This window comes from Colias eurytheme, chromosome 3, assembly GCF_061535395.1.
Source record: "Colias eurytheme isolate Ceu_HAF_F1 chromosome 3, ilColEury1 Martin Lab GWU primary, whole genome shotgun sequence".
In the NCBI taxonomy this organism is placed as follows: domain Eukaryota; kingdom Metazoa; phylum Arthropoda; class Insecta; order Lepidoptera; family Pieridae; genus Colias; species Colias eurytheme.
Window position 1 is genome coordinate 3,309,750 of NC_142982.1, and position 16,854 is coordinate 3,326,603.

Genomic DNA, 16,854 nt, shown 5'->3' on the forward strand with positions numbered 1-16,854 from the left:
GACTTCGGTGAAAATTTATTTAAATGTGTCTACCTATTGATTAAACTTTTTTTTTGTTTATGTAAGCTAACGTGGTTTTTATTGGCAGGCGGTGCTAGTAGAGGCGCTGATCACGTTCGTGCTAGTGCTGGTGGTGCAGGGCGTGTGCGACGCGCGCCGCAACGACATCAAGGGCTCCGGCCCGCTCGCCATCGGACTCAGCATCACGGCTTGTCACGCGGCTTGTGTGAGTAGCGATGTGACCAGCGGCGATAGTTGAGATGCTGATCATGTTAGTGCTAATCGTCCTTTCCGATCCTTGGATAAATCCGTCATCGTCCACACACAACAAGTGCCTTGTTCGCTTAGTATATTCGAATTCATACGAATATTTGTTCGCGAACTTGTCGCCAGCGGCGGATCGGCCCGCGCGATATTCATTACGGTGTTTTATTTTTAACGGTGACAAATATAGCCTTAAATTTATTATAAAAAACTCCTTAAGGGCTTGGTCTAGTAGTCCAAACAAATGCATCCTGTCATCCTATATGTAAATAATACAAATGTACTAAAGGAAAGTTGCTCCACTTAATTTTTAAAAATTAAATCATTCGTATAATTTAATATTCGTAATAAGTACCAAAAATGACAATTTGAAACAATTTTCGTTAAAATTACACCGGGTGATTTTTTTTATCAGTACACAAGATTTGCGAATACTTTCTATTGATATCTTCAACTTCATGTTTATATAACTGATCAACTTTTACAAAGAAATTTGGACGAAATATAAAAAAAATAAGCTTTCCATACAAAATGCATAACTCTTTACATTTTTTTCGACCTAAGTTTCTTAGTGAAAGTTGTTCAGTTTAACTAATAAAACGGATAAACAAATTTTGTATATAATAAAAAAAATGTAATGTTTGTGTTAAAAAATTATAAAATAGAAAAATACGCAAATGAAAACAAAAGATATTTATTTCTGACTAGCTTCCGCCCGCGACTCCGTCCGCGCGTATGTCAGTCTTCGCGTCTTCTACAGATTTATTATATTATGTATAATATATAGATTTATATTTATAAACCTAATAAATCTTTTGCTAGCATTCTGATGCTTTATCGGTTGCACTGGATTTATCTCTTTTTTTCAATCGCTTGAATGATATAGGATGGGTCCTTGATGGCATCGAATGCTGAAGTCTCGAATCAATCAATTCTGACAGTAGGCAATTTATGTAAAATCTTGATAATGGTCCATCATTTTATTTTGCCTAAACGTTACATACTTTTTTATATAAGTATTCTATTTTTAACGAATGATTCACTCCAGTCCAAACAGCAAATAAGCAGACTTCTGCTTCTGCAACGTTTAGTTGTCCCTGAATTTGGAAAAAATAGTCATGATTCTTATCTATGACAAAAGTGTTATTTTTTGCATTGCATTTCAAATATTAAATTTTTTTTTAACCGCATCTTCCGCATTCATGTCTTTTGCCGGAATTAGACATTTAACTTCTACTAGTCCCATTTTCCCTTTTTGATATGGGAGTGTATAAAGTAAATTTTTTAGATATTTCTCGTTATACTTTTAAAAAGTTATTATAGTCATTTTGCTCATTAGGTAAAGTAATTTCGATATCAGTTTTAAGTTTTTTGATACCTGCAATAATAACGTCATAATCGCCTGCACATACTTATCGATTACACCCTGTATACAATCCACCATCCACATTCATAATGTTTTCCTGTCCTCCTCTCCTTTACGCTGTTCACCGATACATTTTAAATGAGTAAATCTGCTACCACTGAAGGATGTTTCATTGTGATCAGCAAATTTTCACCACTGTTGTCGATTATTTGTTTTTCATTTTTAATCAGCAATTGGGAATCATCAGTTTTGTTTTTTGCAGATTGGTGATGTACCCTAACAATACGTCGAAAAGGGAAAGCATCAACGAATTAGTTTCGTCCTCTTTTTTTATTCTTCGCGTCTCTGTTACTTCTGTTTGTTTAGTTCTCAACACCCACTGAATTTTCTATGTTATTGTGATCTTCCATTACATCTGAGTTTTGATGATGTGATGATAATCCATTCGTTTTAATATTGGTACTTAGAGTTGGTAGACTAAACTAGAAATGGCGGACTAAATTTGTCAGCGCGTCTGTAAGATCAGAATATAAAACCAACATCCTGTATTTAAGTTACAAAATTAATAATCAAACAACATGCCGCTACGTTGAAAATGACTAGAAGAAAAAATTAAAACACCTCGGATCAATTTTGGAGTAAACAAATCATTTTCCCCGTATGGGGATTTCCCCGGATGAACTTGGGAAGTTCAAGTTCTCAATACAAGTTTATATTATATTTCGTATTTCTCAAACGAAAAATAAACATTTTTGGAACTTCAAAAAAATTATATTATAAGAAAATTTATGAGCTTACTTTAGTTTTAAAGAAATATACATCCCTTCACTGACACCCCGTAAAATAAAGAAATTGTTGCCAATCACCTTTGCAATCTATTTGGTTTCATTAACTTTATGTTCGAAGATAATTTTTTTTCTAGTAGTTACACGCGTATTTTTTTCGTTTATTTTCCATATCGAAATCAAATGTTTAAAAATACGAATATTTGCACAAAACTAAGATAAAAATAATCAATTAACAAAAATGTTGAATTTATATTTTATATATTTATAAATTTATAATTAACAAAAATATTAAATTTAATGAAGTAGAGCAACTTTCACTTCAGTATGAAGGAAAATCGAGCGTAGAGCACACGTCAGAACGCTCCGGCCCAAGGAGCGCGACTAAAGAAATTCGCTAGGATTTTTCCTAATTATTTTAAATATTTTTTTAATATTTAAAGAATTATCAAAATTCAAAAAAAAATTTTTTTAAAGGATTAATACTCATTGGTCTTCAACCAAATCGAATAAATTAATGGAAAAAATAACTTTTAGCAGTATTTATCAATAGATTTTGTAAGGCAAAAAATGGGAAATTTAATGAATTTATAACGTTCTAATTAAGAAAATCATAAGTTTTTCGGCAATTGTATTCAGCAGTTTTTAATAACGACTATATGAGGATAATAATGTGCTGATCAGATTGTGTAAATTGTAATCGGTTGCAACGTAGTGAGTGCACAAACTTAGCTCGAAATGTCTTTGGGAGAAAGAGACTTATCTTGTAGGCCTGATTAAGGTAACATAAAGTAACTTTATAAATGTGAAAAAATTCACGCGCATTGCGTATATAACACTAATTGATAAACAAGAAAAAAAATTCAGTTTATCATTTCATTAGCCGGGAAAAAATTGTCAAATAACTTGTTGAAAACGCAATTTTGCTAGACTGCAGCCTTAAACACAAAACATAAACTTTTGAGAGTAAATGAAGTTGCGTATCTCATATATGTTTAATCTAAGTTAATGACGCCTTCACAAAAAATATTGATATAGATATACTTATTCATGTTTTGGAATGTATTCAGGAAATAATTACATATTTATTGTAGGACTACAGTCTACAATCTATAAATACTATAAGCTATAATGTATTTTAATTTTGTATTGAAAAGCTCAATGCAAAAAAGCTTACGCTTGGCTTGTTTGTGAGTTATTTTCACGTCTGGCTACGATTTAAATACGTTTATTACGTCATAGGTTGTTTACATATGAATATATAATTAATCCATAATGTTGTTTATTAAAATTTTCTCCTCGAATGCTCTTAACTTTCTTTTACATAATTAATTGATGTTTGTACAGATTCCATTCACTGGCTCAAGTATGAATCCCGCTCGGTCCTTCGGCCCCGCGCTCGTCATGGGTAACTGGACTTCACAGTGGGTAAGTTACTTTCATGATTACTAAATTATGTTCATTGTTAAATCCTTTGACAATGCTTTAATGAACTATTAAATTTATTTATTAATATGTACATTGACAAACACGAAAACACAAAGCACTTTAAACTATTTTTTTCACACAATACAAATAACATATTGATTTGTCATGCACCAAAATTAAAGATGGCATGTGCTAAATGTTTACATCATATTATACAAAATAATCTGTATCACACGCCCGCTAAATTATTTGACCTTTCATATTTGCAAACATGTCGTCTAATGGAATCAGCCAACAGCGGAAAGTTTGCGTTGTTTGACAACGTTTATATACAGAACAATGGAAATTTTTAATTCAGATCACTTTCGTATATTGTGTTCTTAAATTATATAACTAACTAGTTGGTTAATTATAAAATATTCTCATTAACTTTAAAGTTAATATCGTTATTTTGTTCCAACAACAAGTAAGAAGGATCATCTTAAAGTATCCTTAAAAACTTTCGTGATTACTAACTAGTAATAATATTATCATTAGTACCTATCTGCTAACCATTACCGGACTTAAAGTCTGCATAATATTCTGTAAAGCAATATCGTCTAACTTGTTATTTTAAATTTTAATTGATATCATAAAAATTGCATAACTAACACAGTGAACTTCTGGTTGTAGAGTCGTTTATAAATATTTTATTATACATTTTATAATAGTTTAGTGACCACTCACGTGATGAGATGTGAAAGTGGCGAGATATAACTAATATTATCTTGGTACCTACATATATGTATTATAGCTATAGGATATTGCGGACATTCGAGAAACATCATATTCAAATAAATTGCAGCGATCAATCACCTTGATTCGCTTTAGTTTTACACGAGTTCACGACACGCGTATTGTAGCAAAATCATAGTCATAACTACATATTTTATTATAATCTAGGGTCGAATTTAAAACAAAATACCTAAATACAGGTAATTTTACATGTGTTGCCGCAACAAAATCGTGCGGAACGGAGCGTTGCGACTGCGTCATCGCGGCGTCACGTCGCGGCGCCGTGCGATTGGCCGCGGATTGACCCCACTGTCCTCTACGACATCGACTCGCCACGCAACCGCTGAGCAGGACACTCCCTCACTAAAAATTAATTGTCTAAACGCACTCTGTAATTTTGATTAATAAACTTTATACGCGCAAGTTTATTTTCATCTTCTTTCGCCACCTAAAATCCAGAACCAGTACGCTACATAATTTAATACATTCAAGCCGCAAGTTTTACAAATTACAATGTCAATAAGCTCGCTTTGTAACATTGTAATAATAGAAAATAGCTAAAATAATTTAAACCAAGCTTAATTTGAACATAATATAGATAGGTAGGTAGGTAATTTGCCTTTGTCTCGAGATAATCTTCTTTAAAAAGTAATTGAAAAAGCTATCACGCAATCTGTTTCTATTACCACATCCCACCATTACACATAACTACAGCGTTATGCAAATATCACATAATAACGGTTGATGTCCATTGTATGCCTTACTTTCTCATATGTGGTTCTATGCAGAAAGCGTGGAATTATCGTTGCATACAAAAGAGCTACCTTACTAAATGCGCTTTGATTGCAGTTTATCTGCCAACAAAAACAAGAACCACGACAACACACACCGCCTTACGAGGCATTACTGCAACATCTTTATATTGTAATAGTATCTATGTTTATATATTCTTATTTGATGATTATAAATCATATTATATACTTCTCTACAACCTTTTCTGGTAAAATGTGCGTGTCTGATCTAATGTTTAATTATATATTACAGGTATACTGGGTGGGCCCGATCGCCGGCGGCGTGATCTCCGGCATCCTGTACAGATTCGTGCTCCGCATTGGCAAAAACGGTGACAGCGGCTCGTACGATCTATAAACTCTCAGCCCTCGAGCTCTCACTAGTGCCTTAGCCTAAGTGTAACTTTCAATGTGCACTTTTTATAAGCATTTATCTTTAGAAACAGTTTTCATACGTGGAACGTGCAAATTATTAAGCTACACAAGGGAAAACCGCCAAAATATGAACTCATTGACGCGAATAATGATGTGAACTTTATGGGGAAGTTTATCAATGAGTTCATATTTTATATTATTTAAAAATTATATCCAAAGCCGATCCGAATACGAAAAATTACGTTTGTTAAGACGTTCGCGGTTAAGTTATTATAATATATTTTAGTGAAGTAAGATAGGGATCATACAAAAGTATTAAGCCTAATTTATACTATGTGATTAATTTATATTAAGTTATAATGTTCAATTTATAGCATACTCAAATGTTTGATAACTGTATATACATATATTATTATGAGAAATATAAGAATAACGAGAATAAATAATGTCGTTACAATGATTTGTTCACAAAAATGTATATTGCAAAATATATTATTTGCTAAATAGAAATGGTTTTATTTACATCTTTCCCCGTACACATTACATGTAGGTACCTAAATAGACTTCAAATACAAAGAATAGATTTTAATATCTATATACTTATACTTTTACTTTACATACATACACCTTTATCTAACGAGATCAATTAATAATCAAACTTATGTTTGCACTTTAAAATCTTGCATTACAATATCAATCGAATACTAAATTAATTTATCAAACAATCGTTCAGTGCGTAGGCGATATGTTGTTACCACCCACATTCATCAGAACAATAGTGCTGACATAGGATGGATGACCTTGACCCCTTAACGACATTTTAAATTGGATCGCGTTTGCAGGCGATATGTCACTTGCGATTACCGCAGTCACGACTGTTGCACAATCCCCTAAAGCTCGTGTGACTTCGTGATATACGTTATAGTGCTTATTATAACTCGCATCATTAATATCAATATGATTAATGGTTAACTTTCATTGATGTTTCTAAGAAAACGTAACGATGGAGTCGAAATATCGTATCATCGCAGTATGTTTTCGGAAACCTGATCTCTATATAAAGCTGTTACGCATATTTTATTTGTTTAAGGGCCGATTTTTCAATGCTTGGATAAAACTAATTCGTCGAATAATGTATAAAACTACCATTTTAAAAACGTATTCCAATTGCCCGTATTTGACAGTTTACGTGACAATTTAATATTATCGTGTAATACTTTATTGGACGGATAAGTTTTATCGAAGCATTGAAAAATTGGCCCTAAGGTTAATAAAAAAATAGAGAAATAGCAAATAGGTATTTATTTTATCTGTCTAAGCTTAATCTAGCTGCAATGGCACTCTACTTGGTAGTAAGAAAATTAAGACAGATTAGAGCTAGATTATTTTATTCTAGCTACTTTTATAACATTGTACGTGATGTCATGGAAATAGCGATATTATTTTTTAAATGCTAGACTCAAATTTCATTGGGTATTCGAATTATCCTCGCTATAAGATTTACGTATGTTTCTAGAGATACCAGACTAGACTGACATAAGCTACTTTTTACTGCAGTAAAACATCTCACCCTAATGGAAATTATCATTGACGGAATCGGACCCGCAAGCGGAAAGTTAGTTTTGTAAAAAATTATCTGGCACTTGGCAGTGCCATTTGCTAATCCTCAATATATTCGGTATATCTGTGAATAAGTTGTAAACTATTTTTATAGCCCTAAACTTTTTTTTTGTTGAACATCATTAAATTGTATAATTTCGAGGTATGTTAACTTGATAGTATATGTCTTTTGTATATTGTATAAAGGCTATACAGCTCACCTATGCGGGCATTGTATCTAGTAAAACAATCTAAAACTTATGTTTTCGAGCTTATGCCCGCGTGCATAAGGCAAAGGCATTTTCAGTTAGGGGTACGTACCTATGGAGTTTTAAAAATCTATCTGTACGGTACAACACAACGGTTACTGAGATACCGATTGCGGGTCGATATCTGTGACATCCTGTATACGCTAAACACATATTTTAAACTTTATGTAGGAACTTATATGAAAACAACTTTCGTACAATACTACGATACAACGATAATTGGTAGTAGACTACAGGCCCGTGTTGAAAAAATTATGGGTCATTTGACCCACCACCTGACCTATCTAGAATGATATAAGAGCATAAAATAATAAGATTCAGCACTATGACGTCACTTGTAAGCTGTCCACCTGAGTGCAGATGAGAATTCGAAGGTTCAGGTAGAGATTTTCTCCCCTTGTCTCCATGATTTTTGTACGGCGTTGCGGAATAATTGATTAAAAGTAGTATAGAAATAGCATGACACAGATGCCGTACAAAATCAAATGACCAAATTTACCCCGGCAACTGTCGAAAAATAAAAATAAATTCCGACTTTGTGGACCACCATTTTTGTACGGCATCTGTGTCATACTATTTCTATACTGCTTTTAAGCCATTATTCCGCAACGCCGTACAAAAATCATGGAGACAAGGGGAGAAAATCTCTACCTGAACCTTCGAATTCTCATCTGCACTCAGGTGGACAGCTTACAAGTGACGTCATAGTGCTGAATCTTATTATTTTATGCTCTTATATCATTCTAGATAGGTCAGGTGGTGGGTCAAATGACCCATAATTTTTTCAACATGGGCCTGTAGTCTATAGGTACATATATTTTTATGTGAAATTATAACATGGCATAGAATAAATTTAACCTCGGAAATAGATTATCACTTGATTAAGTATAGGTATCTAATAGAAAATACATACTAAAATGCAGTGTTATCTGTAGCTCAATCAGTGTCAAAAGGATACCATTGCATAAAATGGTTTAATTTAAAAACAGTACGGTAAGCTTGGACAACTTATTTTATTGGTACATATATGTAACATTTATTTATATTTATTAATCTAATGTACCACATCAATACTAACTACAAGTTCTAAATGAGACTTTTTGGCCCATCAGCGTTCAGCCAGCAAGGGTAAAGGAAAACGATAAATATATCTAACATAAATGCGTATTTCGATGACAAAATAGCAGATAATATTATATAATATACATTTAAGCTAACTGGCAAAAATGTATGCATATGTATATAGGGAATATAATACATATGTTCAAGTAATTACCGTGATAATTATTTTCTACAATAATTTATTCACAAAAATAGTTTGATGTACACATACAATGTGCATAAAGTAAATACTCCATATAAACATGGACATACATAACACCTACTACACATAGAGTAATTGGAAAAAAATAAAACAAGATATAAACCGAAAAAATTTATTAAGCGAAAACCAAAGCCAAAAGCGGGGGAGTACACAATAAATTGATCGTCCTTGTCGACCTCACTACACTCAACAGGCCATGCAGCCGTTGTACGTGATGCAGTAAGGCGCGAAGGCCCTTCCTCAAGGCAGCTCGTTGACGGCCTGCTGCAGGAAGGCGTCGGGCTCGGGGATGTCGGCCAGCAGGCCGGCCGCGTCGCAGAACTCGCCGAACGACGCGCAGGGCAGCAGTTCGTCGGTCAGTGTGGTCACGATCCGTTCCGCAGCTTTCGCGTTCGCTTCGTCGCTCACGCGGATGTATTCCGCCAGTTTGACTGGCCATTGTTCTACGTTGTTCGCGGGGACGGCCTGTGTAAATGTAGATTTTGTTATTACTTAACAATAATACGGTATGCAGTGAAACATGGAACTAAGTTAGATATGAGTAAAAAATGTGAGATCTTTTTAATAATGGGAGAAGAATAAGTGAGGTACAAAATTAAACCTTATTATTATTAATTCATAAAACAAATTTTTTACTGATTGATCAACGTTTTCTTATTATTTGCACTAATTGTACTAAGAAATCGGCCTCTTAGGTAAAGCGATATTTACCCTTTAGAATTTCATCAAAATTGATTTGAAATTAATTTTTAAATAATTACATATACAGAACAGCGTAACAAACCTTAAACATAACCATATACAGCTGATCAACGAGCGCAACCATCAAGGCATACGCCTTATAATCAGTCCATTGCCGCAGAGCCCTCTGTTCCGAGGACAGTGCCCGTAACTGCGGCCCACCCGCGGCTACCGCACGCACGTGACCCGTCACTAAGAGGCGCTTTAGCATTTCCACGCGGTATGACTTCCACCTGGGGTAATAAATGAGTTGTTGTTGAGTAGGAATTGCGCATTGAATAAATATTAAATCACTTAAAATTATCCGAATCAAAACTCTGCCTATGCATTTTGGCAGTTTTCTAACACTTTGAACATTATTGTCACGAATTAAGGTGTAAAATTTAAACGAAAGTTTATACAACTGCGATTTTAATTTATAAAAATTGAGTAAAACAAAAACTTTGGTATAAACAAAATTAATTTTTTTTTTTATCCTAACACACAAACTCACTTGGCGTGCGGGAACATCATGAGCATGAGCGTGATGTAGTACAGAGCTCCCTCCGCCTCGTGCGCCGACTCCAACTGCTTGGGCGGCGCCCAGCCCAGGAACGCTTCTAGAGATGCCAGCTCACGGCCCGCCACGCGCGTTCTAGAGGACAAAAATATAGTTTAATACACAATCTTTGTCTGCTAGAACAGTAATTTATGAAAAGTGAACGTAAACGTGGATATCATGTGTGTAATTAATCACGTGACTGGTTTTTGAAGTGAAATTTCTTTAGGCGCGTTGCGAGTAAAATTACACGGTCGCGTCATGGCAATACCGACACGTTATGGAGTAAGGTGACAATTTTGGTATCTTTGAATCTTGTCAAAGAAGTTTCACTTCTGACACGTGTGCTCGGCACACACAATCATCCTCCTCTGTGAGGATGGTAAAATAACACGTGTATTTTTTCAACTACAAAGCGTCAAAAAAAAATGCTCGGTCCAGCATCACACAGAAGACTGATAATTAATAACTCGGCCCCGGAATCACAGACACAATAGAAAATATATTGTGTCGTGGCCCGATCGGACCGTTCGGGGCTCAATGGGTTAAAAGCACTCACGTGTTGATGACGTAGAGCGCCATGTGCACGAGCGCGGGCACCAGCTGCATGTTGGACAGCGGGCCGCCGCCGCCCGTGTCGTCGTGGAACGTGCGCCCGCGCGCGAACCGCCACAGCAGCAGCTTGAGGTCGTGCAGCGTGCACTGGTGCCCGATGTCGCGGTGCCCGGTGCACTCCTGCACACGGAAACGTGTCTTAAACAACCTCTGGTTCATACATAAAAATAAAAAAATAAATTATTTGCCGTTTGAATCCTTAAACTAAGTGTAAGTTTGCTCTTAAACAATGCCATTTTTAATATGTAAAAAATTATGACCAAAATAACTTAATGCTTCATTATAGACTACAGGCCCATGTATAAAAATCCAGAAAAGCATTGTGATGAATCTTATTATGTTATGCTCTTATATCGTCATATATACGTCACCTGGTGGTTCATATAACCTATTATTTTTTGGCATGGGCCTGTAGTCTATTACCGTAGCAATAGAAAAGTATACTTTACCTGTAGGTAAGTAGTGTGCCTAGCGAGACAGCTGGCGAAGGCCGACTCGGGCACGTTGGGGCCCCACAGCGGCAGCAGTCCATTGCAACGTGTGGATGCGTTCTGCAACGCCGCGCTCTCCCACTCGTCCCTAAAAACGAAATCAATTTAGTCACAAAATATTTTCAAAAACAAACTTTTTCAAGTTAAAACTGTTGATGGCAAAAAATTGCTTGCCCTGTTATTTCAACGATGATGTCTTATTATCATTTTTCTATTTAATAATTATTTAAGGAAGTAGCCATCATTTTTAAACATCTAAAAATACTTATTAGTTTAGTTATCATGTTACTATTTACCTGGCCCGTTGCAATCTCACGGCGGCCATGTGACACTCAACGTGCACGATGTTATAGTGCGACACGGTAGTGTAGCCGAGCGTCTTGCGTGCGCGCAGCTCGAACTCTTCCACTGGGCAACGCTTGGTAAATGTGTAGATACCTAGCACCTGCGGACAAATTTAATTGTTCAATATTTTGGTACAAATAAATGAATTAATCTAAGATTCACTGTACACCTGTTAACATAAACATTCACAAGTGTATGCCTCATTAAAGTTAAATTCATGTTTAAATTAACACCTTTTCAATTACATCATCGAAATTGGTGATGGCCGACATACACCAGCGCACCTTAACATTCACTAATTAGACATTCTCAGAAACATTGACAACTGTATCCAGAACGCCGTGTCACTTCCCGCACACGTTCTCTATAATCTTTTTGGTCGGTCTGAAGTGAGTCGCGAGTCGATGCGTACTGCCGCCAACTTCAGGCCGCTCTCAACTACAGCTATAGCGCACCTTGGTGGGCTGGTACTTGTAGCCCTCGCGGCAGATGCAGCAGACGGCGCCCGCCTCCTCCGCCAGGTCGGCCACCTGCTGCGTGAGCGAGCACTGCGCCGTCACCTGGCCGCGCTCGTTGCTGCGCATGCCCAGTGCGCCCAACTGCCGCTCGCGCACCGCCATCGCGAGACGCTTCTTTTCCTAATTAATAAAAAAAAAAACAATTTATCAATTTTCGAATTTACATATTATAAGTCTTGTAAACACCAGCGAAGCGGCATAACTCTTTGATATTGGACAAAAAATTACGCAGCAAAAAATAACATCAAATTTACTGAGTCATAAGAACTAACTCTTAATCCCTATTTTAGGAATAAAAACTAATTTAAGAGTGTGAACATTTTTTTTTTTTGTAAAATAACGAAACCTATATTTTAACAATAAACATAAGAAAACTCGTGTGCGTAAGATATCGCCCTACAAACAACAAATTTGACGTTGTAGTTAAAAAAAAACGTTACCTGTCTAGTAAAATCTCGGACTTGTTGCACTTTGGCTGCGCACTGCGGTTGAGAGCGCAACGCCTCTAGAAGGTTCTCGGCGAGCGAGCCCACGTGCTCGCCCGACGATACTTGTTCAAGTCTGTGCACTATTGGTATCACCTTCTCGCACACTAACATCTGTATGAAAAAATATAATTAGTGAGTAAAATGGACTTTCAAAAAGACTTTTTCTTTATACTACTTATACGACTTTTTCTATATACTTTCCAGGAATTTTAAAATTTTTCACAAAAAATAAAAATCACACTAAAAGGGATCTTATGTAGTTTATATTCAGAAAAATAAAAATAATAATTAACTAACCTGAGTAGGTTCGTGGTCTGACGCGAGACCAGTGAGGAATCGCAATATAAACTTGAGTGCGGGCCGACTGATGAATTCTTTAAGCTCGTCCGAATCGGTGCACACCAGGGTTGGTTTGACGCACGGGGCATGTTTCTGTGGGTAAGAAAAAAGATAGAATCATCAACATTTAAGTGGAAAACAACAAGGAGAACGAAAATAAATATGTATATCAATTAAGACCTTCTCGGGTCTTGGGAATGAATTTACCTACATGCCGGGAGGGAAAACCTGATTCATTGATGCTGCACTAAAATAATACATAATTATTTATTATATAATCCACTTACCACAATATACTCCAAAGCATCCCGCACCACGCCCAGCGAGATAAGGTAGTCCTTGAGCGTGCCGCCCACAGAGTTGCGCTCCACGTTGGCGCAGAGCACGCAGAACAGCTCCATGCGGAACTCCTCCTCGCTCCACTGCTCCGTGTCCAGCTTGTCGAAGTCCAGCACCGGTTTGAAGTGGTCCACTAGCATGGCCATCTTGAGGTCGTTGCCGTAGACTAGTGCGGCCAGTACGCGCATTAGATGCCCGAGCGCGACTGAGTTGTTGCGGATCGCTAAGAAAAACAAAATATATTAGCAAATTCCTATTCAAAAAATTTGGGTAAAATATAGTGTTTACTTTCTTTGAATATAGTTAAAGAAATATATGGCTTTTATTTGCATATTTTGCACTTGAAATTTACCTGTTAGTTCAGTACAATTAAGCAGTGCTTGCACATGTTCCGGTCCACCGAAAGTGAGCGAGAATTGCAAGAACGATTCTAAACTTTCACTTGCTGCTACTGTTAGTATCCTTTCCATAATCTGTAAAGTAATTCACAATTAAGTTTATCACATCATAAAATATACATATAGACAAACAAATTATTTATAATAGAGACAACATTAAAAGGGTAATGCTACTACCGGGAAGCTATGCTATTATTCAGATGTCATTTTTTGTGTTAAAAGTTCTGTTGTAGTGTTTGTATTTTGGTACTTACTTCTAAAAGCTGATATACTAGATCAGCCCGCGGCATATCCTTCTCCTCCGCCGCGGATAGTGTGAGTGCGTGTAGCAACACGGGCAGTGCGCGTGTGTTAGTACGCGTTAGCACACGCACACAGCGACGCACGCGCACGCACAGGCTCAGTAGGCGCAAGAGCGTCGATACGAGCGCACGTGCGCCTCCCACGCGTTGGATGGCGGCTAGACGTTGGAGCATTACTTCAAGACCACCTGTTAATGACAATATTATTATAGATTATGAAGTAATAAATACAATTTTAGTGACTACGACTACGAAAACTGATATTTTACTTTTAATTAGTATCCCCAAATAACATAAAACCACAATATCTATGAAATTTCTGCCTAATATCATTGTAAAAAAATTCAATAAAATTTATGAACTATAAGTGCAAATAAGTATAAAAACTGACCGCAATCAGCAAGCACATTAGCCATGCGATACGTCTGCTCGTCGTCCACCGCCTCGGCGTTGGTCTGGCTGAGCGTCTCCACAAACTCCTCTGTAGCGTCTCCCAGCAGACCCCGCATGCGGTACACCACACGCATCGCGTCCACGCTTTCGCCGGATGTGCACCACACCTAGAGATTACAATTTTGTTGTATTTAATTACATGTTAAGGAAATAATTAGATAACCTTTCAATTACTCTTTTTATTAGTTATTTAAAGTATTTTTATTTTATGACTAGCTGAGCCCCGCGTGGCTCAGCTCCTGTTGGTCTTAGCGTGATGATATATTATAGCCTTCTTCGATAAACGAACTTTCTAACACCGAAAGAATTTTTCAAATCGGATCAGTAGTTCCCGAGATTAGCACGTTCAAACAAACAAACAAACAAACTCTTCAGCTTTATAAAATTATAATATTAGTATAGATAAATAATAAAATTATCGTAAGATAAAGAAGAAATACTATGTCCGCAAATAGGTCTATGATACAAGGCCGTCATAGTGGAAGAGGAATATTTGCATCAATTAAACGTATGTGAATAAATAGGGTGACGAAAAGCGTTTAATAGCCTAATAAAGAAGAACCAAGCACCTTCTTGTACACGTCCTTGACGGGCAGGTCGAGCGACATGATCTTGTTGCACACGAGCAGCTCCATGCCGTTGTCGTCCTCGAGCAGTGCCACCAGCTCGCAGTCCGTGCAGATCTTGTTCTTCACGTCTCGCATCAGCGGGCCCATGCCCGGCTCGAGCGATGAGTACGGGTTGCCCAGCATACGGCCCTGGGATTATAACACCGATATTTATATATCATGTTTTTTTTCTTTATTGGTAATAGGGAAGCGCTTGACCACAATCTCGCCTGATGTTAAGCTGAGATGTGGTCTAAGATGGATGCGCTTCCCTAGAAGGTACCTGTTCACTCTACGCTTGAAGACCCCTTTTTGTTTCACACAAAAAGCAATTTTGGGAATATTTAGAATTCAAATCAAATGACATGCTTATTTAACGCAACAATTTAGATTGAATAACTCTATTGAATAAGTAATGAAATTATACAGTCAACATTACATTGAATTGAATATGGACGGAGAAATTATATAGAGAAACAAAAGATAAATTTACCTGTAAGAAGTCCTCCTGTTGCGGGTCTTTTTCCAGTGTAAGGAAGAACTCCCCGACGTCATTTTCTTCTGGATAGATGATAGAACACAGCCGCTCGAATATGAACACCGGCGTTCGGTAGTCGTGGAGAGGATACTTTTGAACTGTTTCAATGCAGACCGCCATGAATTCAGCGGTTTCTGCTTCAGTACCTATTTAAGAAATAAGAACATTTCGTTTCATTGTTTATCTTCGAAAATCACACACATTTCGAAATATAAAAATAGATAAATAAATTATTTTCTAACATGTGGTTCTAACATATTGACATACACCTAAAATTTATACTTCTTGTACAACCTTTATCCTTTTTTTTATCTTTTCAAATGCATTAATAATTTATAATTATTATTTTTAACAAATAATTACAAAATCAATGAGTGCGGTGTACATATGTGCGTACAGTAAGACGTTGCATAACGAAACAAACATGCTCCCTTTAATATAGCGAGCGCGTGTACGTATATTACGCGTACTCGTCAACGTCTCCGTATGTACAGGCCGATTAAGAAGAGCTGGAACGTCAACACATTTACACATTGCACATGTGTAGTGTCTGTGAAGACGCGCGCGGCGTGACGTCATACTGCATACGCATCATGAAAAGTCTGCCCGTCTCTCTCGCGCCCAGACTAGCTTATGAGAGTGAAGGGGACAATTATTGTTTTTATTTTGCAATTGTTTATAAATACAGGGTGATGTATATTATACAAAGACGTTAGGTATACTACTAACTATATTCGACGAGATACTTCGCGGCACGTGGATTAGAATATTTTTTTTACTTTACCTAGGTTAAATTATGTAATAATTTTAATAAATTTTGTAAATAAAATGTAAACGCCGTAAGTTAAAATTTTTATACATAGCTGAACAATACAGCTTTTATTGTAATGTAGCCTTATCTCTTACGTGCTGTGGGTTTCGCTTGTATTCTTTTTATCGTTATTTTGAATATGACATGAAATTTAATTATTATTTGATAATTGAATGATTATCAATACTATATTACAATTGATTATAAGAATAAATAATTAAGTTCATCGATTGAGTTACTTTTAAATTGTAATTTAACATATAAATTATGAGAGCTTTCATATTATGTAGAACGCACAGATTTTACAATTGAAGTCTACACTTATACTAGTATCGCATTTATTTTTGAACATACT

General features: G+C 36.2%; 2 protein-coding genes across 4 annotated transcripts in view; one reads left to right on the forward strand and one right to left on the reverse strand.

The window, feature by feature from the left end:
- Drip (aquaporin homolog protein drip) overlaps positions 1–6,287 on the forward strand; it is a 53,636-nt gene extending 47,349 nt beyond the window's left edge. For all 3 annotated transcript variants that reach the window (XM_090119412.1, XM_090119414.1, XM_090119413.1), the window contains 3 exons: positions 89–226; positions 3,763–3,843; positions 5,662–6,287. In XM_090119412.1, the coding sequence (XP_089975538.1) occupies positions 89–226; positions 3,763–3,843; positions 5,662–5,766 (324 nt within the window). In that variant the 3' untranslated portion in view covers positions 5,767–6,287. The remainder of the gene's footprint in view (positions 1–88; positions 227–3,762; positions 3,844–5,661) is intronic.
- A 2,786-nt stretch (positions 6,288–9,073) lies between these two features.
- poe (E3 ubiquitin-protein ligase-like protein poe) overlaps positions 9,074–16,854 on the reverse strand; it is an 83,306-nt gene continuing 75,525 nt past the window's right edge. Inside the window, exons 83-97 of the mRNA XM_090119419.1 lie at positions 15,644–15,834; positions 15,112–15,300; positions 14,481–14,649; positions 14,042–14,277; positions 13,742–13,862; positions 13,338–13,612; positions 13,009–13,143; positions 12,664–12,822; positions 12,161–12,343; positions 11,657–11,805; positions 11,319–11,448; positions 10,814–10,989; positions 10,210–10,350; positions 9,760–9,949; positions 9,074–9,440 (exon numbers count right to left, since the gene is read on the reverse strand). Coding sequence (XP_089975545.1) covers positions 9,216–9,440; positions 9,760–9,949; positions 10,210–10,350; positions 10,814–10,989; positions 11,319–11,448; positions 11,657–11,805; positions 12,161–12,343; positions 12,664–12,822; positions 13,009–13,143; positions 13,338–13,612; positions 13,742–13,862; positions 14,042–14,277; positions 14,481–14,649; positions 15,112–15,300; positions 15,644–15,834 — 2,669 coding nt within the window. The 3' untranslated portion in view covers positions 9,074–9,215. The remainder of the gene's footprint in view (positions 9,441–9,759; positions 9,950–10,209; positions 10,351–10,813; positions 10,990–11,318; positions 11,449–11,656; positions 11,806–12,160; positions 12,344–12,663; positions 12,823–13,008; positions 13,144–13,337; positions 13,613–13,741; positions 13,863–14,041; positions 14,278–14,480; positions 14,650–15,111; positions 15,301–15,643; positions 15,835–16,854) is intronic.